Consider the following 22,311-nt stretch of genomic DNA (forward strand, 5'->3'; position numbering starts at 1 on the left):
ACTAGTTGTTGTTATGACGTTACATAATTGTATATTTTTGCAGATTAGAAGTCCGAGAGTATCGTGAAGAGAAGGGCTAACGATTTAGCCAACTCAGGCAGATTGTGGAAAACGTGTCAAAATGTGCGTGCGTGCGTGTGTGTGTGTTTGTCTGTGTGTGTGTGTGTGTGTGTGTTGGATGTGGTGGACAACATTTCCAGCTTCTAACTTTTCATTTAAAAGAAGTTGGCTTACAGTTAGGCAAAAAAAAAGAAAGAAAGAAAGAAAAAAAAGGAACGAAAAATGCAAAAATATTTTTTTAAAAAGTACAAATAAATTGGTGAATTTATTTTTTTTTTAATTTATATAATTTATATTTTATCATTTGGTGAACCCTAACCTTAACCCTAACCCTAGGTTGCTATCTGACTCCTGGGTGTATTTGCTACTGTAGTGTGAATAAATTATTATTATTATTATTATTATTATTATTATTACCAAATATGAAAACACACGACTTTTTAAACTTTTTTTTTTTTTTTTTGCTAGATTGCTAAATGGAAAATAAATAGGCTTATGGTCTCTATCAGTAACCATTGTAACCAACCTCTATCAGTCAGTTAGTATTGTAGAAAGTGTAATTACTGGAGAGTTATGTTACTCTGCATATAAAGACATATAGTCGAGTTATTTTATCTATCAATAAAATAACACTACAGTCCCATACACGACAATAATGCAAGAGCTGAAGAGCTGGAAAGCACGGATTTGTAGAGACTCTTATTATTATTCTTATTATTATTCTTATTCAGTAAGACAGTGAACTGCACAGATGCTCTGTCTGTGATATCATTTTGTACTTATATGAACCATATAGTCATAGACATCATTATTTAAGTAATAAATACATCCTACGTTAAATAATATAAGATCAACAACAAGCAGGATTTGCAAAACTTCAGCTGTAGTGGTTGGTGTAAGAAAATAATAAAAAAAAAAAAAAATTACCTAAGGGGTAATAGTCCATTGGTTTCTCTTACACTGTTACATTGACACATCATGTTCCTGGCGTTTCCTGGTCTCATTCGTCACCGGCTAGTTTGTGGTGACTTGCATTTCATAGTGTATGCTCACGCTGCAAGTGACACTCACAAGTGTTACAGCGGTTTCGTGGCTTATTGTCCAAATTCCATCTTAAACACTGTGTACTCAAATACTGTGCTCTTCAGAGAAACGCTGACCTGTTCGGATTAGCATCATGAAGGAATCTGGCTGTTGGATGCAAGGATGCACGTGCACAAAAGCAAGGCCAAGGCCGTCGGTTTGAGCTGCATTATAGAGCTTATAATACACGCTATAATACAGTTTCATTATACTGTCACTATAATAATCCAACTTTACGCAGAGAGATCTACTGGATCCTTGCGTATTTGTGCTTGTTACATTTTGTTGTTAAGTATCCCTACATTTTTGTCTTTTTGCAAAAGATGTAAAATATAAAATATTTCTCTATATAACATTTTAATTGAGCTTCCTAGACCCACTAACTCTGGATTACACACAGTACTGTGCGTCCTGCTCTTCCGAGAGATTAAGGTTGACTTGGGTGGATCAGAATGTGTCAGAAATGACATTTGTATTATATATAGGTCCAGTTGTGTGTGATTTTCAAGGTCAGGGCAAATTCCAGCTTGATAGCCTACTGGACCGTCAGTTGCGCGCCTTCGCGTCTTCCTTAGAGAAGCAGATTTTATTTATTTATTTATTTTTTTGTAAGGATGGGGGAGGAAGGAGAGAGAGAGAGAGAGAGAAAGAGAGAGAGGTAGGGGGTGGAGAGACTGAGGACAGCTAAACCAGGGGCGGACCAATACCATTACGGCACAGCGTGTCCACGGCGCTTCCGTTTTCCACAACGTCTCACTCGCTGACCAGCTGAAAGCAGCAGGCGGAGAGAAAGAGTGCAAGAGAGAGAGAGAGAGAGAGAGAGAGAGAAACGAGGAAGGCGGTGACAGCAGTGGCCTCCTAGACGGGATGGTATTCCTTAGCCCATGGTATCGGCTAAAGCAGGCTCGCGGAAAAACGGGTACCTCGGCGTGAACATCAGCGCGTGGTCTTCTCCATCATCACCATCTTTTGGAGCGAAGCTTGAACTCTCAATCGCCAGAGACTGTGGAAATAAAGGAAAGGAAATCCATGGGTTCGCAGAGTAGCGTTCCGTGAGCTTGGGAATATATGTCGCATTAAAAAAAACCGAACAGCGTCACGGAAAATCACGGAATTCCGCACCAATCTGTGCACAAGGTAATGTGCTTTCCAGAGCTGTTCTGCTCTTTCTGCTTCTCCTGAGCCATTGTTGTAGTGAACCATAAACCCATCTAGGCCCCCAGTAATGATCTGTACGTACCACTGGTACAGATGCATGATCTGCTCATGGTGTGCTAGATTTGAAAATCTTTTGCTTCACTTGTAGTTGAAGCAGACAGTCATTAATCAAGCACTGCTGTAGCTCTTACAACTGAAATGGCCTACAAAGCCTAAAGCATTGCATGATCTTAATCACATTCTTGCCTAATGTTATGACAAGTTGACTAGTTCGTCTGTATTGTTTGTATTAATATTATATGTGTTATGTGTATTACTGTTTCTACTATTAGTGGAGGTGGTAGTAGTGGTATCAGTATTAGTAGCTTATTATTATTATTATTATTATTATTATTATTATTATTATTATTATCATTATGTTTACTGATTAAACTCATTTTCAAAAAATAAAGTTAACTAGACATAATTTTCTAAATATTTCTTTCTTTTTTCATTTATTCATTGGAAACAGTGGAAGAATGGTCTAATATGTAGTCTAATATGAGCTTACTGTGGAAATAAATACCTGTGCAATTATATAGCTGGCTGTTGAATTTGTTGTTAAGTGTATTGCAGGGTGTTCATAGGATTTAGAGAAGTCCTAATGATTTGGCCCTCGAAAGTGAATATGTTCTGTTTATTGTTTATTATTTACTATTATTAGTAGTAGTAGTAGTAGTAGTAGTTTTGCACTGTGAATTTATAAGACCATTTGCTTAACTTGTATAAATAGTTTTTTAACACCTTTCTGAGAAATGCCTCAGTTTGTATCCTGTTTTTTTTTTTTTTTTGTCAAAACGCTTATGTTACGTTTTGAGAGATGTGTATGTGCGTTTAAAAGTTAAAAGTGTGTGTGTGTATATATATATATATATATATATATATATATATATATATATATATAAAGCGTTCTCCAAAAATGTTGATGTCGTCACTAAAAGTTGATTCCATAATCTGAATTTTTTTTTTTTTTTTTTTTTTTGTTAATTTTGTCATCTAGGCTTTAGGCTACAAAGCAGTGGGGAAATAGGCCTTCTGACATGGCTGACAACGAAGAAGGTTCTGGGCTCCAAAAATCTCCCCATGATCCCGATTCAAAGGATTTACACGAGAGTAAAGCGGAGAAGCAAAATGGAAGTTCCAGCAAATCTCCATCATCCCAAACAACTTACATTCAACAGGTTGGAATTGCTTGCTTGTCTGGTGTATGTGTGTGTGTGTTTGTGTGTGTGTGTGCACGCGCGATTCACTGATTACAGGCTTAGGATACATCAAGGATGGATTTAAATAAGGCATGTGTAAATGGAGAGGTTGGAGAATATAATCCTTCTTGATCTATTTTATTATTTTCCAGAGAAAAACAACAGTGTGGAAATAATACCTGCAGTGATTTTTTTTTTCATGCAGCGTTCACTTGTTCCTAGATGGATTCAGTAGTACATATTACTGTGTATAACTCCAGGCCCAAACTCCAGCTACGATAACAAAGCTAATGGATTATTCACAATACCTCATGTTTATAAGTTATAGCTAGCATAGGCATTAACTGATTAATAATAAAGTAGACAAATCTGGCATGTAGCCAGTAAGAAACACTTTAAAACCGTGCAGCAGAAAAATACGCAAATGTGTAATAAGTACACAAGCATATTTATTTGTATTAATTATTTATTTATTCATTTATTGGCTGTTCGTAATTGATTTGGGAGGCTTAAAGCTGACAAGGCTCTATTTATTTTAATACTCATTTTCTTTTTATATAACACTATACACACCTATACACATTTTCTTTATATTTATATTTAAGCTTACTATATTCTGTTTATTCTTAGCTCTTTATTTTTTCTAACACAACTGGAGTAATATTATATACTGGCGTGATATTATTCTAAATCGTATTTTTTTTATTGTCCCAGTACAAAATATATACTTTTCTCCGTTCCCTCAGATAGATAAATAAATAAATAAATAAATAAATAAACACTGTGGGAAAGTGAGTTTTCTTGATGATTATTTTTGTCTTGCGCAACTCCACTCTTTTGTTATGCTCCGCATGTGGTGTTCAATGGCTCCAGCAGATGACGGTGCTATATTTGTTCATGCTCCATTTTGAGCTGTGTGTCCTCTTGCAGGGAATGGAGGGAATAAAAGTTTACTTACACGAACGTGAGTTGTGGATGAAATTCCATGAAGTAGGCACGGAAATGATCATCACCAAAGCAGGGAGGTAGGTCGCTTTAGGTTCAGTCTGTTTTTTCCACAATAACTAACATTTTGTCCCAAACTATACAAAAAAACGTATGTGGCACAATGCACAATGTTTTTGATCAGTTTGTGACTATAAAGACAGATTTAGCCGTGTGTCAGTGATTTCTCAAAATATAACGAGTCATGATTCTGAAAAAGAATAAAATGAGGATTTTTTTTTTGAGCTATCCTCCATACGATCACTTTCTTGTCTCCAGCGGATTTTAAGTGTTTGTACAATGTCCGAGTGCTTTCTGTATATTATTGTATATAGTATTAGTCTATAGTTTACATAACCCTAATCCCAGTTTCTCCCCTTATGTGCTCACACCATCATTTTGTTGGCCAAAGATATTATAGGATTATTATGGGAAGCTTTGAAGTGCACTTTTTCAAGGTGAAGTTTCTATTTTGCTGCAACGGCATTTTTCTTTGTAAAATTTAGCTGCTTGTGTTTGCCAGAATCAGGTTACTGACTGCAAAACCTGCAGTGGAACAGCTCTTGTCGTGTTACAGCGTAGTGTAAGAATAACACGTTAAAAAAGATCTGGAAGTGTCTGATTTTGCTGCGTTTATAATTCCGTCTGGAGTGCGTTTTTACGCGTAAATGTCTAACAAGAAACAAGAAGCAATCCATAAGGACTGTATGTGAACCTAGGTATTAATTATTTGTTAGAGTAACAGTCTCAGAAAACTTAGAGAGAGAGAGAGAGAGAGAGAGAAATCGGTGTTTCTCCACCACACATAGCTGCAAAAGGCGTCTATTATATTCAGCTCGTTTTTCCTCACTTCTTTTTTGAAACGTGTTTGCCATCCCTCCCACATCATTCAAACAACTCCCGAAGGCCTGTAGCTCTCTGGACTCCACGCGGCCTTGCAGCTCCATAAACAGGCTCAGGCTTGATGCATGGGCTTTTCAGCATGCAGTCGCCTAGTTCACATGCTAATAAAGGGAAAAGGACCAATTTAGCTGCACATTTCATGAAGTTCTGGAACAGAGTTGCTGGTTATTAGCAGACTTTAGGCACAATGCACCACCACAGCTACAAAACAAAATATACAACAGTCCAATTCTTTTATGGTGACTATATATTTTCATGCTTTTTGAGCGTTTTATGTTACAGAATGTCTGAGTCATAAACGAGTAACAAACTGATGCGTGGGCTGAAATGACCAGCCTGGTACAAATGAATGTTTCATAAAATGCTATATAAAATAAAAATAATAATAACAATAACAATAACAACAACAGCAATAACAACATTATTATTATTATTATTATTATTATTATTATTATTATTATTATTATTATTATGCTGTTGTTGTTGTTTAAATGTCGATTAAATGAATAAACAAAGCTTATGCATTGATGCTATGTTTGAATTATTATCTAATTTGCATCTATTGCTGATAAATTCTACTATACATCTCAAGAATAAAAATAAAAATATCTGGAACTCGGATTACCCAGACAAAGGGAAATCCTACTTTTAACTATTGTTTTTAATCATTCCAGGCCTATTTTCAATGCCATAATGTTCCCATTTTCATCTACAGGCGAATGTTCCCGAGCTTCAAAGTGAAGGTCACTGGACTGAACCCCAAAACGAAATACATTCTTCTGATGGATGTCGTGCCAGCGGACGACCACCGCTATAAATTCGCCGATAATAAATGGTTCGTAGGACACCTCTGCAAGTTATTTCTGCACGATGGAGTTAACTGGAGGACTGCTGTGTATTTACACAGAATTGTTTTCACTCTATAGAGCAGGCTAGCAGTATATTTTTGGAAGTTTCGGGAAGCCGGAGCCACATTCGAGCCAAGAAATGAAAGTTTTCGGCCTGGCCAATTTTGTCCTCGACTAATGCTTAGTATTCAGCGGCTGTCTGCTTCGTAAGAGGGGAAAATGCAGGCATTTCTCGTTTCTCTTGTTTCAACCACATTTGGTTCTTCCATGAAACACCCCTTTAACCTCTTACTGCCTCACATTTTAGACCACAATAGACTCCTTGCACGACATATACAGAATGCAAGCAAAGGTTTACATCTGAAATGTAGGTGGATTTCTTGCACTGTGTTTTATCTGGATGATTTAAAATCTTGGTGATGTATTGGTTTGGGATTGAACACGTATGCAATTACATACAGTAGGCCAAAAAATCAGTATTAATAGTGTGAGGCTTACATTGATAAGAAATGTTTTGCTGAGAGCTGTTTTCCCCACAACTTGGAAAGTGGTTTTAAGTCAGTTTGGCAAGCCCAGATGGGCTCACATGTGTGAGTATAGGCTAAAATGTTGTTTTGGCAAGAGATCTGACTGCCAACCAAGTGAAATGACTTACTTTTTTTTTTGCATTATGAAAAGAATTTTTCAACACTTCATATGTACCTCTCTCTCTCTCTCCCCTCTGCTCCCTGAAAAGACGCAGAATTTAGATTTGTTTGAGGAGCTTTTTCTGGATCAGCGGTTTTAAATGTAAGGTTATTTAGTGAGGATGACCACATGCCAATATCGCTGATAATTATCCCTTCTGTGCAAGCACTGGAACTAATGGCGCTCTCAGCCAACTACTGGTTTATCTGTTTTAGCTCTTTTACACACCAAACGGGTCTTAAAAAAATAACAGAAGGGAGAAATTTGTGTCAGAATGCCACTGCACAGGCTAATGAGCCATGCGAAACAACAGTGTCAATTAGATTACATCTGAAAAAAAAAATCCTGACCCTATTTCAGAGTGGACATGAATTCCAATACACCTGCTAACCCCGTTATTATTATTATCATCAGCATCAAAACCCAAACTTGACTTATGGATTAAAAACACTAGGGGTGAATCTCATCATGATTCAAACATAAACTATAAAATCTCAGATATTTTAACCAACCTGTTGCTGCGTAATTCTCTCCGCTACCCTTTGCGCACTACAGAACAGGTCCACTTTTGTATGAATTTTTGACTTCAATGGAAATGTTATGAAAACTATATGGTACAGATGATTGATTATGTTATGATATTTTTGGCGTGTGTTCTAGGTCAGTGACAGGAAAGGCAGAACCCGCAATGCCCGGCAGGCTCTATGTGCATCCCGACTCTCCAGCCACAGGCGCGCACTGGATGCGACAGCTCGTCTCCTTCCAGAAACTCAAACTCACCAACAACCATCTCGATCCTTTTGGACATGTAAGTAAACACTTTGTTTGTTATATTTCTTTCTTTGCATTTCTACTTCATTTCTACAATAGCTAGCTGAGGTTTAAACACGTCTCTTGTTGCGTTGCGCATATTTTAATATTACGCGTTTCAGACCGATCAGACTCGGCGCATGCATAAAACTCGCACTGGGGAAGTTTTAAGACCATTTTTTAAAAGTGCAATTAGGTAACCTTGCTTTTGGAGCCAACTGCAAGCATCGGAACTCGAGAAAAAGGTTAATACGACTTTTAGCAGGCGTCGCTGACAAATGCCAGAGCTTAGGCTATAACAATAAGCGGCAATCATAATTAAAAGAACCTCTGATGTAGGCAACGCACTTTTAATGTACTAGAAACACCGCAGTATAAATTTAGTCTGTTTCTGGCTTTTAAATGATATAGCACGGGGGTTTTTGTAGTGCCAGAAGCGTGAACTATTTCTTGAAGATACTGTCGGACCTGAAATGAAGTTTTGAGTTTCTGCTCCATGAAAGTATGTAAGAAAAATAGATTTCTGAAGAAGTCCTTTGCGCAATTTGTAAGAATTTTAAAAGGGTGCCACAGGAATGATTTTGTAGCCCTTAAGGTCAGCTCATCATGTGCAGCATGGCTTATTTGGTTACTTGTACCTTTTAAACCTACATCAGGACGGCCACTTTTTCTCAGTTATTCAGTTTTTTCCAGCATGGAGTAGTGTGTGGGTTTATTCATAGCGCACCTGCATTGGGATGTGAGCATTATCAACATAGTGGTTTTTTTTCTACAGTTATGCCATTTTACCAGCCTCATGATTGTATGGTGTACTCCATTTACATGCATGAGTTTTATAATTGAGATGATACATATTTTAAAGAAAAGATGTCTAAAATCTATTTTAGTGCACAATTACGCACAGAAACCTACATTTTGTGTTTAAACCTTCTGTATACTGTTTAGACATTTGGGCCTATTTAAATCTGTGTTGCTTAAATATAGTTACACTGTGAAGATGCAGTATCGTCCCATGTCACTATTTAGTGCTGATCACAAGTTTTCCATTGGCTTGCATTTAAGTTAATCATGCTTGTTTTCTTGCCAAACCCCAGCTGGCAAAATGAAATTGGACTCCAGATGGAATGTGAGCAGTGTTGTAAATTTTTTGACCAGAATGCAGTTTTGATTGGTTGCAGTGGTTCTTGGCATTTCCCTCCTTTTTTATCCTGAAAGAGCAACCTGGGATTTATAAATGAAGTACGGTTTCTCGACCAAAATAACAATCTATCGACTTGTTGTTCCAGGTGCTTGAAATAATTTCAGACCTATGAATAATTACTGAACTTATCCATGTCAGCTGAATGTGCAGCGTAACGGACTGGATCTATTAAGGAAATACATAAAACTGGCTTATGTTTTTGGGGATTGGTTTTAATTAGGCTCACAAATAAGAAAACTTCACATCAAGACATAATGGAAAGCAACAATTACTGATGATAGAGCTGATCACATTATCCAGGGAAAGCATACTTCAAGTTTTTCAAGTTAAAACTGACTGGTTTTGTCTCCTCTAATCCACTTTGATCATTTTTAGTACCAAACACCATTCCACATTCTTTCTAGAAATATTTGAGTCACAGGGTGGTGTTTGGATATCAGTACTACAAACTGTTTATGTTATAATGATAGTGCAAGATGATTGATGAACAAAGGTATACAAAACTTGTTAATCTGGACGGTTTCAAAATCCCAGGGATGTCAGGGACATGAAAGAGAGGGCAAGTAATCAGAGCCCTCTGTGATCCCTTGCTATCATAAAAAACCATCAGGGCAAATGAAGATACAGAGCAACAGGGCACCAAACTCACACTAATGCTGTACTCCTAGTGGGTGGTCCCTCCACAAGCATGCCAGAAAAACTGTCTTCTGCCTGATCGCAGTTCAGATTCAAACACTTAGTGTGATGTAGCTCTGTGGTAAAGCTTGCGAGGTTTACGCTCTTACATCACAAGAGTGATGTGAGATTTCTTGTTCAGTCATTTTGTACCTGACAACCTATGCTGCAGGTTTTTGTGTTATATTAGAAGATAGGGCGGTTTATTTAATCTAACTCTGTAAACATCTCATAAGGTCTATGAATGGGAGACTAGCTGTCTGGTGTTGAGTGCAGTATTTAAACAGTAGATGCTCTTCAGCTGTGTAACCAATTGCTGCTCCTATCAATCAGTGAGCAAAGAGCAGATAGAAAAATAGATGATGCATATCAAAGAAGATATTATAACACTGTATTTAAGCTAGCATTTAGCATTTTTTCATGTGGAAAATGAATGCCAGGACAGTGAATGTATCCAAGTGTAATATTTGTCAGATATTCTAGACCAGACCAAGTTTTCTCAAACTTTTTGCAACCAGGGACTTATTTAGTTGTTAACAAAAAATAATTTTAAAAAAATCCTGGACCCCTTCAGCCAACAAATATTTCATGAAATATTAAAATATTAGGCATGTTATTCAAATATGTGCAGTAATATTCTGGTTATTTCTTGGAGCTTTTTATTACTGAACAAGTCCAAATTATTTATCAATATTAGATTAGATATTAGATTCTGGATTAAACTCATGTAATTCAAGTGACAAGAAAAGTAGGTTAATAACTACACAAACTCAGTAATAAATAACACTTTCATAATAGGGGATTGCAATTTCCATGACTATAACCAAAAAACTGGTGTGGCCAATAATAATAATAATAATAATAATAATAATAATAATAATAATAATAATAATAATAATAATTGTTCAGAAGGTTGGCTACAGTTCAGTCTTTTAATAAGTTATGGGCTAACTTTATAGATATTTTATACTTTAGTATGTCTTTCTGTCTTTGCCCTGGAAATGTGTATATAGTGTTTAATTATTTAAGGTACATAAATGAAGCTTTATAAATAAAGCTTTAAATGTACAAGTAGACCTTTCAGGCAAAACATAGCTGATATATTAAAGATACAAAATGTGTAGCCTTGAGGGTACCACCCCAGTACCCTTTCTTTCTTTCTTTCTCTTGTTTAAGAGTGCAGGGTTTCCTTGTTCTGTTTTCTCTACGTAAAAGTGGCCATTAGAAGGCATTATTAGATTCTTCACGGGTGGTGCCCATGACTCCTGAGTGTGTCAGTACAATTAGGCTTAGTTCTATGGATAACAGGGACTTCAGCTTCTAGTCGAGGGCTCAAGTTCAACTGAGTGAGCAGCGTCTCGGTGTCGCCAGGCCATGCCGCAAAACAACGCCGAGTGCTTTACTCCCAACAGGTCACAGGAGGTCAAAACAAAAAAGCCAAATGAAGCCCAAGGTGTCCAGATATCGCAGTGAACAGAATGGGAAAACTTTGTGCATGCATACACGTTTATTTTAGAGCACGTTTGAGTTTTGTGCGCTGGATTCATGCGTAACGAGTGCAAACTTGTGCCAAGCGGCACAAGTTATTTGTTTCTAACATCAAATAATATTATACAAATAATATCTATTCCACCTTTCAGCGTATCTGAAAACTGCTAGAACATGCCTTTTGTCCCTTTTCCTCCCTTTTAGATCATTTTGAACTCTATGCATAAATACCAACCGAGGATCCACATTGTAAAGGCGGATGAAAATAACGGGTTCGGCTCCAAAAACACCGCCTTCTGCACTCATGTGTTCCCCGAAACCTCGTTCATTGCGGTCACGTCTTACCAGAACCACAAGGTAAGTTGAGGAGATGATGTGTGCGCAGTTCGAGAAATAACCTTTAGCCATATTCTTTGCCTTTTGGTTGGCTTGGATCAGACACTGCACTAATAAAAACAGTCAAATAAAAGTGCATGAAGGATTAGGCCATATTTCAGGACTGGAGATTATACGCAAAATATGACTGGGTTGAACATTGGTCAAGTCAAAGATCATTAGGCTAAAACTATGCTTACATAATGCTAGCTTATTCATGCAAGAAATACTCTTAGCCCACTATCTATTAAGAGACTTTTTTTTATTAAAACCCTTCATGCACTGTTAGTTGAGTGTTTTATATTCTGTTCAAGAAATATTAAGCGACTTTTTCGTCTTTTCATTTTTCCACATAAATACAAACTTTAATCAGGGTCACATATAGCTTAATTTCTCATTTCTAAGTCTTCTTGCTGATGATTTTGGTTATTTTTTTCACAGCAGGTTCTGTTAAAGGTTTTAGGCTCCACATTTAATTCGAAGCATTAAGCATAGTCTGTTTCTACTCACTGGTGTGTTTAAGCTGTTTGTCTGTAATTGCGAGAATAAAAGCAGCATATCCTGATTATATGTGAGCTTTTCGGTGTAATGTGGTTATATCCGAATACTTCAGAGACAGAAAATAAGACATTTCTGCCTGGCAGTACATTATAGGAGAAATAGGTGTTTATGTGCATGTTGCATGTGCAGTGATGATGTTTTTTTTATCATGGGCGTCTGTAACACTGGGAGTTTATAGAGAGTTGCTAAAAGTTTTAAAGACAACCCAAATCTATGTTCAAAACATTTCTCGAAATTTTTGTGGGATAACTGGATCGTGTACATGGTTTACATGCCTGCCAAATTTGTATATCCCAACCTAGGCTACAGATAATACAAATCTGTTACACTTGAACATTCTTAGCGTTTGCCTCCAGCTGCTCCTAAGATTTATTCTAATAAAAGCATCACTCAGCTTTTGCTTATAATAATGCCCCCTTTTGTCTCTTAACCAACAATACAGCCATGTAAGTGCCTAAAGTCATTAAAGTCTATGTTGATGACCGGAGCTTTATTATAATCTGTATACTGTCATTATCCAAACCCTCGTGCACTGAACTGTAGCTCTAGCTGAAATAATAATCAGTTTCTTTGGCGTACAAATGAAAATATTGCAGAGTGAAGCAGGTTAGAAACTTGTCATTTTATCCGGTAAAATGTGATTTCTTGTGCGAAATCGACAAAATCGTTAAATCCAATAGAGAAAATGTAGTGGAATGGAATAGATTCCACAGAAATAAAAACAGATTTAAAATGAAAATGTAATTTTTTTTAACAATCTTTCTTTCTTTCTTTCTTTATTTATTTATTTTTATTTTTTTTTATTTGTTTGTTTCTTTCTTTGTTTCTTTGTATTTTATTATTTATTTATTTATTTATTTATTATCTATCTATCTATCTATCTATCTATCTATCTATCTATCTAGCTAGCTATTGATGTGTTTGTTTGTTTTCATTAACTCAAGAGAAATGAATTATTTTTTAAAACTGTGACTCTGGCATCTTCAGTGTTGATAGAATAGTTTCATGGACACACAGTCTGGAAAAACGTCATTGGGTGCAACCCTCAGTCACTGAGCGAGGCGTTGAGCTGGCGCTGATTTCTTTTTTTTTTGTTTGTTTGTTTGTTTTTTAAATTTCTTTTAAGCATGTCATCCGTTTCTTTTGAAGCATTCGTCCTCTCGTATAAATTTTTTATTAAAGATATTTATGTTTTAACACGGAACTAACTTCAACAATTTTACTCACTTTATAAAAAGCGAAGTGTTAAATGTATTTCTACACAAAATCTGTGAACAGAGGACTACTTTCAAAAGTTAAAAACAAAAATCTTTGGAATACATTGAATCCAAAAATCTTGTACCATAAAATATTTAACTGTAATCTGATCTCCGTGGCATTTTGGATGATAGATATGCTGTTCATTCTAACAACAAACATAATCTTACTTTAAGACCAGCATTTTGATAAAATTGTTACACAACAATGTAATGGTTTTTTTTTTCTTTAGGCTAAGGTGCATCAATTCAGTTGTCTTTTTTTCTTCATGAAACTGCATTTACTCAAAAAAAAAAAAAAAACTCAAAAAGTGAAAAATCGCATGTGTTCAGAGTTTTTTTTTTTCATAATTAAATAAATAATTTCTCTGTTCCGAAAATTGTCATGATATATTTTTTCCCCGCAGCCTCCCCCACAGTGGTAAAAACTGAATCTGCATCATGTAAAGTAGCATTTACCCTGAAGCACCAGGCCATATGAGAACAGCATGGAGCCTTGAATAGCTCAGAATCAAGCAGGTCAAGCTACCTTCTGCTCATTTATCACAATTCTGAACATTTGCAAGCAATTTTGATTCTGACAATTTATTCAATGTTTCATGTTCTTGAAAACACTCTAAACGTTTTTTTTTTTTTGACATTCTGCAAACAAGTGTGGTGATTTTGATGTTTTTGGTGTTAAGGAAAATGTTTAAACTTGATATACTGTAAGAGGGGTCAGTAGTCGACAGGCGTACTGCTGTAGGCATGCAGCTAAGTAGATTATTGTGATCCATGACTGTCGATCAGAGGCACTTAATGAGATCTGTGCAATACTGCCTAATAGGCCACTTGTTCCACTAGAGCCAAGTGTGTTGTTTGGCTTGGTTTTAAGTACATTTCAATTCTCTCCGATATGTTTCCAGACTTCCTTTAGTTGGGATTTAAATAAACATTCCTCAAGTGTCTGTTTCACATCCTTGTTGTAAGGACGTTTAGTGTCAGGTGCTTGTGCGCACTGTGAGCAATATGGAGGTGGGAGGCGACGACTGGTAATGATGTGTGAGCCAATCAAAACGCAGTACCTCTCAGAACCGGAAATCCGTCCAAGTGGCCCTCAGTGCCCGAGACACAATGATTATATTCAGAGAGTTAACTGGCGACTTTGAGAGAAAACTAATTGGGATTTTGTATAGCTATAAAATATTCCCTAAATTCATATTTGGGCTTTAGTACCTCAGGATGCCCAAACTAATGTTTGCATCTTAAATGATTCATTTATTCACTGATTCATTTAATAAATCATTCATTCATTTATCTGTGTAAATGTCGCTCTTGCATGAATATGCATGTGAAGATTATTGGAAATTAGTTGTTAGTTGCTAGAATTATAAAGAACAAGATCTAAAAACTCCGAGTGGAAAAAACATTAAAATACTACTAATCTACATGTTTTTCTTTGTCGATGGGGAGGTATCTTCAAGGTTACATTTCATACCTTTAATATGTTTTTATATTTTTCAGCTGGAAATATGGATATAGTGTATATTTAAAATGATTTAAGGTGCATAATTATTGTTTTAGTTTGTAAAGATTTGAAGATAATCTATATGCACCTTTCCAGGTATACTAAAGTGGTGTAATAAATGGTGTAAGAGTACCACCTCAGTGACAAGGAAAAGGTACAGTTTAGTATTATAATAAATATTAAATAATAAATAAATATGAATTCGAAACTCTTTTTAAGAAGAGCCGATGACAAAGCTCTTCCTCGGCAATCTGGTTTTTAAACATCCTACAGCCCTTTTTTAAAATATGTACCAATTCTTTTTTGCGCATTTTGCGCAAAATAACTCACTTTAACTAACTTACATAAGCAATTTCAGCATATCATACACAAAATACTACACTTAAAGAAGTTGTCTATCTGCCAAGTGTGGAGTGTGTTTACGAGAGCTTAAAACCGAGTCCCAACATGAAGATCTTTTACAGGGTCTCAAGTGAGAGCCAACACGCAGTTAAAGTTCATGTCTTGTTGGGAAACACACCACACCGCCAACAACTAACCTGCCAAGGAAAGCCTGGATTATTGCGTGGGAGATACACGAAACCCCTGAGCTGGACAGCTTGCACTCTTAAAACACCCTCCTTCAACACATCTTGTCATTTTATAATCTATTTATTTCTGAAATGCACAGACCATCAGGTTTAGAGGGTTTCATATTGTGCAATATGCGATGCAACTTCTGCGTGGGTCATTCTCTCTCTCTCTCTCTCTCTCTCTCTATATATATATATATATATATATATCTGTTTAATTATATGCACTGATTATAGGTAATTAACCAAGGATGCATTGGAAATTGACAGGCTGGACAATGCACTTGTGTTAGACTTAAAATTATACTATAATGGTTTTACTATATAACAATAATAATAATAATAATAATAATAATTATTATTATTATTATTATTATTATTATTATTATTATACATTTGGTTTTTTATAATAATAATAATAATAATAATAATAATAATAATTATAATGTGGTATGAAAATATACACTGATTATGTATGCTCAAATGACTGAACTATAGTTTGGTCACTTACCATGAAGCACATACATGGCTTCACTTATAGCGTAGAGGGGAAAAAACTGTAGCCTGACATCAGCTTTGTTTTATTACATGTTTTGTCCACAGCTGGCAAACACCAATAGCAGACCGTGCCAAAAAAAATTGCTCTTTTGATATAGGTGACAAGAAAATGACTTTTCTCTCATTTTTTTCACCACATTACAGATTTAGTACATTCCTCCATCAGACAACTGCATATCTATGTTTAACTTTTTCAAGTACTTCTTTTTCTTTTGTAATGACCGAGGGGAAATCTGTAACTGGTCTGGTCTGCTCATTGTTTTGTAGATTACTCAGCTAAAGATTGAGAACAATCCTTTTGCAAAGGGCTTTCGTGGCAGTGATGATATGGAACTGCACCGCATGTCGAGAATGCAGAGGTATGTAAAGATAAGGTTCTCTCAAGTAAAGGATCTGTAAAGTGTGATATATGAGTTGTGATTTTTTTAGGCAAACTGTTACTTTAATTTGTCTGAGCTGTCCTAACGATTTATGTGATTTGTGCTGAACTAATTTATACCTACTGTGATTTAAACTTGCCCAATTGTATTACTGTATTGAACAAACAAAATGGTACTACAGACATTGTCTGGTAGTAAATTGGTCTCCTATTCAATCTTTTAGTGTTTTCACAGTGCAAACCATTAACTGCATTTGAATACTCTCCCGCTAGATATAGGTGCCATAAATACACAATGTATTTAAGGGACATCTCTGACAAGAGGCTTGATTGACATTACAAGATAAGCTGAGCCTTAAAGGAAGAGTCAGCAATCTCACAAGCTCCATAATTATCACCAAGAAGAGCTGTGCTAATCAATGCACATGCATAACCAGGAGAAACAGCCTCTTAGATACAAGCCAGGAGTGCTCATTTGCAAAAAAGTAGTTTTTTGCTCTCTCTTCTCCCCAATGGGGAGGTTCTGATGTACGAGGACCAGCCATTCAGCTGATGGCTTTCAAAGCCGATTTATCTTGGCCTTGAAACCACAGCAATATCTCAGCTTCATGCAAAGCCTCCTCGTTTCGTGCATATTCTCAACAATTGTCTGCGGTGGTGCTGCAGTTGGTCCTTTGGAAGCGAAGCCCACATGGCTTTTCCTCTTATTCACTCCAGATGACTGATGTATAACATGCGTCCATACAGTGTGGAAAAACACGTTTTCAAAGGAGAAAATCTGGTCTATGAATCGCTGCAGCCAACAAAGGCGGTGTCCACTCTAAAATGAGATTTTGTGATACATAAGGAAAAAATATGACTGGCCTTTACTCAGTGCAGTTAACATTATCTGTCATTACTTTTTTTTGGCTGAGCAAAACCATGCTTATTAAGCATTTTTTCTATAGGCTCATGAGATATAATTCTGTTAAGTTTCAAAATAATTTTAACATTTAAACCAATATTCAAAGCCAGAAGAATAATCAATAATATTCAACAGTCATTGAATAGCTCCTCTTTACTGTCCTATAATTAGCATACAAGAGCATGGAGTTATCACCACAGCAAGTGTGACACATTCCTATAATGCCAGAGAGAAATGGAAAATGTGAACAGCATTTAAAGTTACAAACATGTTTCATAATAATCATTAAGCAAATATCATATGCATCAATGCCAAAATAGCAGATGTGAAACGGACACCACGTTTGTCCTTTATCATCATGCATTGGTCAAAGGTCTTATTGCCCTTTCTGTCCTCAAGCGCTTCCTTATCTGAAAGAAAGCAGGTCTCATCTTCAGACTTGAGCCAAGCGAAAAATGTCCATACACTCTTGGAGAAAAAAAAGAAATCTAGAACCTTTGCATGTCTTTAAACATATTTTTTCAAAGAAGCCTTTAAGGGGTCTACACTCACCAGCCACTTTAATAGGATCACCTGTACCCTCATTCAGTCAATCAGCAGCACAGTTCATAAGATCATGCAGATACAGGTCAAGAGCTTCAGTTTATCTTCAGATTATCAAACATCAGACTGGGAAAAAAATTCAGTGAATTTGACCATTGTGCATTCTGAGATGCTTTTCTGCTCACCTTGGTGTAAAGAATGACTATTTGGGTTGTTATTTGAGTTCGTGTCAGCTCAAACCATTCTCACCGTTCTCTTCTGACCTCTCACATCAACAAGGTATTTCCTCCCAAAGAACTGAAGCTCACTGGATGGTTTTTTTTTTTGCATCATTCTGTGTAAACTCAAGAGACTATTGTGAGTAAAAATCTCAAGAGATTAGCAGTTTCTGTAATACTCAGATCAGTCCATCTGGCACCAACAGCCACGCTAAAGTCAAAGTCACTAAGATCTTAGATTATAGGTTTTAGATTTTCCTCTTTCGAACGTTTGATGTGAACATTAACTGAAGCTCTTGACCTGTATGCCAGACGATTGGCTGATTGGATAACTGACTGAATGAGCAAGCATACAGGTATTTCTATTAAAGTGGCTGGTGAGCGTATTTAGGATGGTACACCAGCAAGTTTTCCTATCAGAGATGGTTCCAGGAAGCAAAGAGCCCTTAAATATCCAAAGAACCTTTAAGGAACCTTTTTTCTTGCTCAAAACTACAAAAAAACAACAGATGAAGAATGGAGAATGACTCCTTATGAGTTTTAAAATGTTATTGGAATCAAATGGATTGTTATTTTTCAATCAACAGCTCAGAATCAGTGGCTCAGAGTGGTGCACATATGGTTAGTTACCACATTTCCATGGTCTTGGAGTGAATAAGTACATATAAGTGTGTATCAAGCATGACTAATACCTATAATTCAGAAAATTCTTGTCTCTTCCAACAGCACTAAGGAGTATCCAGTGGTTCCTCGAAGTACAGTACGTCAAAGAGTGGGCACCAGTCAAAGTCCCTTTAGCGGCGACATTCAGGGGATGCCTACACCCAGCAGCATGAGCTCTCAGTACTCCTGTGAGAACGGAGTTACCAGCACCTCCCAGGATCTTCTGCCTCAGTCCAGCTCCTACCCACTACCCCATGAGCACAGCCAAGACTATCACTGCATCAAGAGAAAAGGTTGGTAAACTGGTGTTTACACTTCTTTTAATAAGATTGCTTCGTGTCTATTTCTGTTGCACTGCTACAGTCAACACCAGAATTATTGGCACCCATTATGAAAATGAGCAAGAGTGAACATAACTTGACTACCATATGCAGTGAGTGATATTCTGAGCTAAAATATCTAGTTTAAACACAGTAATTTGTTCAAAAGTTTTTCAAAGCAGTGAATTTTTTTTTTATTCTGCGACCCCATAATTAATATTTGCTGAAGCATTGCCAGTACAAATGATGTTGGAGAACAATTATAGAATATCTCAAACTCTTTTTTAAAAAATGTTCTATCATGGTTATTTTTTGTGTGCAAGGTTAATTTCATATCATTTTTACCAATTTCATGAAGGGTGCCAATAATTTTGAAGTTATAATTCCGTACATCTTTAAAGGTCATTGAAGTTAGACGTCTATTAATAATTTAAAATGTAAAAAGTTACCCGAATTTTTCATTATAGTTGGCTACAATGTTAGTAAAATGCTTGCATAACTTTATTATAAAAAACAATATTTTAGTAGTATATCCTGTGGAATGAAATGCTGTTATTATACCATATAATACCATATAATTCCATATTAGCCATGGCACTAACTTATCCTCTCACTTCTACTGTTTGTAGTTGAGGATGACTGTCACACAGATCACTCCTACAAGAAGGCCTACATGGAGAGCTCATCTAGCGAAGATGACCATTACTACCGCCCTGTCAGCTATTCTCAAACGCTGGGCCTTTCCACTGCCCCTTATCGGACCGAGTCTGGACAGCGGCAGGCGTGCATGTACGCCAGTGCTTCACAAGCCAGCGAGGCTGTTCCGAGCCTGGAAGACATCAGCTGCAACACCTGGGCCGGCGTCTCCCCTTACAGCAGTTGTTCCATGCAACCTATGGAGCGGCTGCCCTACCAGCACTTCTCCGCCCATTTCACCTCCAGCCCTCTAGTGTCCAGGTTGAGTGGAGTGGCCGGCCACGCCTCACCACAACTGGGTGATGCCCACGCTATGTACCAGGGCTCGATGCCCCACCAGACTCTCGCCCGTCAGTGTAGCCCTGGAGCAGGAATCCAGTCACCCAGTGCTAGCCTGCAGGGGAATGAGTACTTGTACACTCACGGTATTCCTCGCACTCTATCGCCCCACCAGTATCACGCTGTCCACAGTGTAAGCATCATGCCTGAATGGAATGAGGGCAGCTAACTGGATTCTCATACACTACATAAAATGTTGGAATTGCACACACAAAGGCATATGTGTATATTTATATTTTGAAGCTCTTCACCACACCGGCAGTCATGTGATCTTGTCATCGATTTTGGACACAGATGTTGTAGCCGACTGCTTGGATAGATCATAATTTGCTTCAAATAGCAATAAATGTCTGAGCAGTCGTGTGAATGTTGTAGTACAAGGCAGGAAAACAGATTTATTCATACTATGGGAAGTTTTTTTTTTTTACCATGTTCTGTAAATTGTATATTGTATTCTGTAAATCGGTGCTGAAGATATGCCACGTAATTACGGTTCATTTTTAATCAGAGGACGCACTTGGGACTGCCCCGATTTTATATACTTTTTAAAACAAAATGGAAATAGAAAAGTCCATTTTTATAGTATTTTTCCTCTTGATGTTTGTGTTATGTTTTGTTTTTGTACTCTGAAATCCAAGAGAAGTCCTTAAGATGTAGTGTTTAGTCCATGTTCCACCATTTGTACAAGTCTCAGAAGCTTTTATCAGTACACACATTCATGTCAAATTCACAAATTCTGTTTGGAGTGCTGACATTTAATGGGTGCAGATAAATGCACTAAGTAGTTTTACACATTCAAGGTTACGGTACAAATTTGTCGGATGTATAAATCAATTACTATGCTCGAGTAGCTGTTGCAAAAAAATATTTTCAACAGTTGCTTCATAATAGCAAAGGCACATCTGCAAGGCATAGAGAGATGCCATGTACCACATGCTACACCCTGTGATCTCTTTTTAATGGATTAGTTAATTACTTTTTAATAGCACTATTATAGCTAATGCTAGCTGTCGTGGGCCAGTTGGTCCCTTCTAACAAAGTTGTTTGAAAAAAGGTACAAATCCTTTTATAAAGACTCACCATTCAGTACTTGGATCTACATGCACCCAACAATGAAGAAGACACAGATGTCAAAATGGCATTTCCAAAATAATCTTCACATTATGAAAGAAAAAAATTAATAAAAACCCAAGTTTTTCTGTTAGTTAAAGGTGAATGTCCCTAGGGAATAATGGTGTACAGTCACTACATTTCTTCCTGTTAATAGTATTTATTTTTCATTATTATGAAGCCTATCAGTGTTTTATCTGCAATATTTGTTTGTTTGTCTTTTCTAGTATGTAAGTTTAACTCAGATTCTTCTCTTTTCTTTAGGAAAAAAAACAGACTGGTTTAGAAATTCTGACACCTACTGATAGGTGACAGAAGGACAGTTTTGAGAAACAGTATAAAAAGAATTTGTAAATAAAAATACAAATGTACATAGAAAACAGAATGGAAATAAATCTAAATGGTGTACTTTGAATTTGCAGTTTGATTTGCACATTATAACCAAATATATCTGATCTATGCTATGATCTGGAAGCGCAACACGAAGCTCTGTAAATTTTAACGCCTGTAAAAATGATTACAGTCTCTTCACATATTATCTCAGTCTACTAAGTAAGTATAAAAATTAGCTGAAGGGTTGCAACATTACAAATACATGTTAATGATACCTGCTCTCATTATCAAAATATATTTCAGGGTCTGCTTTATGACTACAATAATATCGTTAGTATAAACTACAATTAACCCTAACTGGAAAATCTTGTGATTATACGGGCGCTCACAGACTCAGATAACTTTTTGGTTTGACGAATTGGTCTATCTTCACAGTTTCCTACCTAACCCACAATGCCATTCGACTACCCACTGATAGTAGTGCCAGTGTGAATTCATCTCCATCTTCATTGATGCAGCAGCGATTTACTCCTTTACTCTCTCATCTCCTCATCTGTATACTCTACTTAAACAGATCAGCTTCTAAAACTTCAACTTTCATGCTAATACAGCCACTTGTCATCTTGTAGATCGCTAACTAGCCAAGCCTAGTGTCTGCCTCAGCTGCATCATATAGCTCCAATAAATTCTGGAAATTGTGAGTGAGAAAAGAAGCCCTTGCTCCATTGTAACTACTCTAGCAATGACCGCTGTGACATCATAGCGGCACACAACCGCTAACTTCTCACAGAAACACCAAAAATGCAGCACCAACTAACAAACAACCACCAGAATCGCAA

At 36.7% G+C, this 22,311-nt stretch overlaps 1 protein-coding gene across 1 annotated transcript; it reads left to right on the forward strand.

Annotated features, from left to right (window-relative positions):
- The first annotated feature begins 1,853 nt into the window (after positions 1 to 1,853).
- Positions 1,854 to 21,554, forward strand: tbx5a (T-box transcription factor 5a). Its single transcript, XM_026922510.3, has 9 exons — positions 1,854 to 2,280; positions 3,341 to 3,521; positions 4,473 to 4,567; positions 6,145 to 6,264; positions 7,625 to 7,772; positions 11,343 to 11,495; positions 16,235 to 16,326; positions 18,738 to 18,967; positions 19,624 to 21,554. The coding sequence occupies exons 2-9, from the start codon at positions 3,381 to 3,383 to the stop codon at positions 20,196 to 20,198; spliced, it is 1,554 nt and encodes a 517-aa protein (XP_026778311.1). The 5' UTR covers positions 1,854 to 2,280; positions 3,341 to 3,380; the 3' UTR covers positions 20,199 to 21,554.
- Positions 21,555 to 22,311: the final 757 nt, after the last annotated feature.

Source organism: Pangasianodon hypophthalmus, chromosome 27 (genome assembly GCF_027358585.1).
Source record: "Pangasianodon hypophthalmus isolate fPanHyp1 chromosome 27, fPanHyp1.pri, whole genome shotgun sequence".
Lineage (NCBI taxonomy): Eukaryota > Metazoa > Chordata > Actinopteri > Siluriformes > Pangasiidae > Pangasianodon > Pangasianodon hypophthalmus.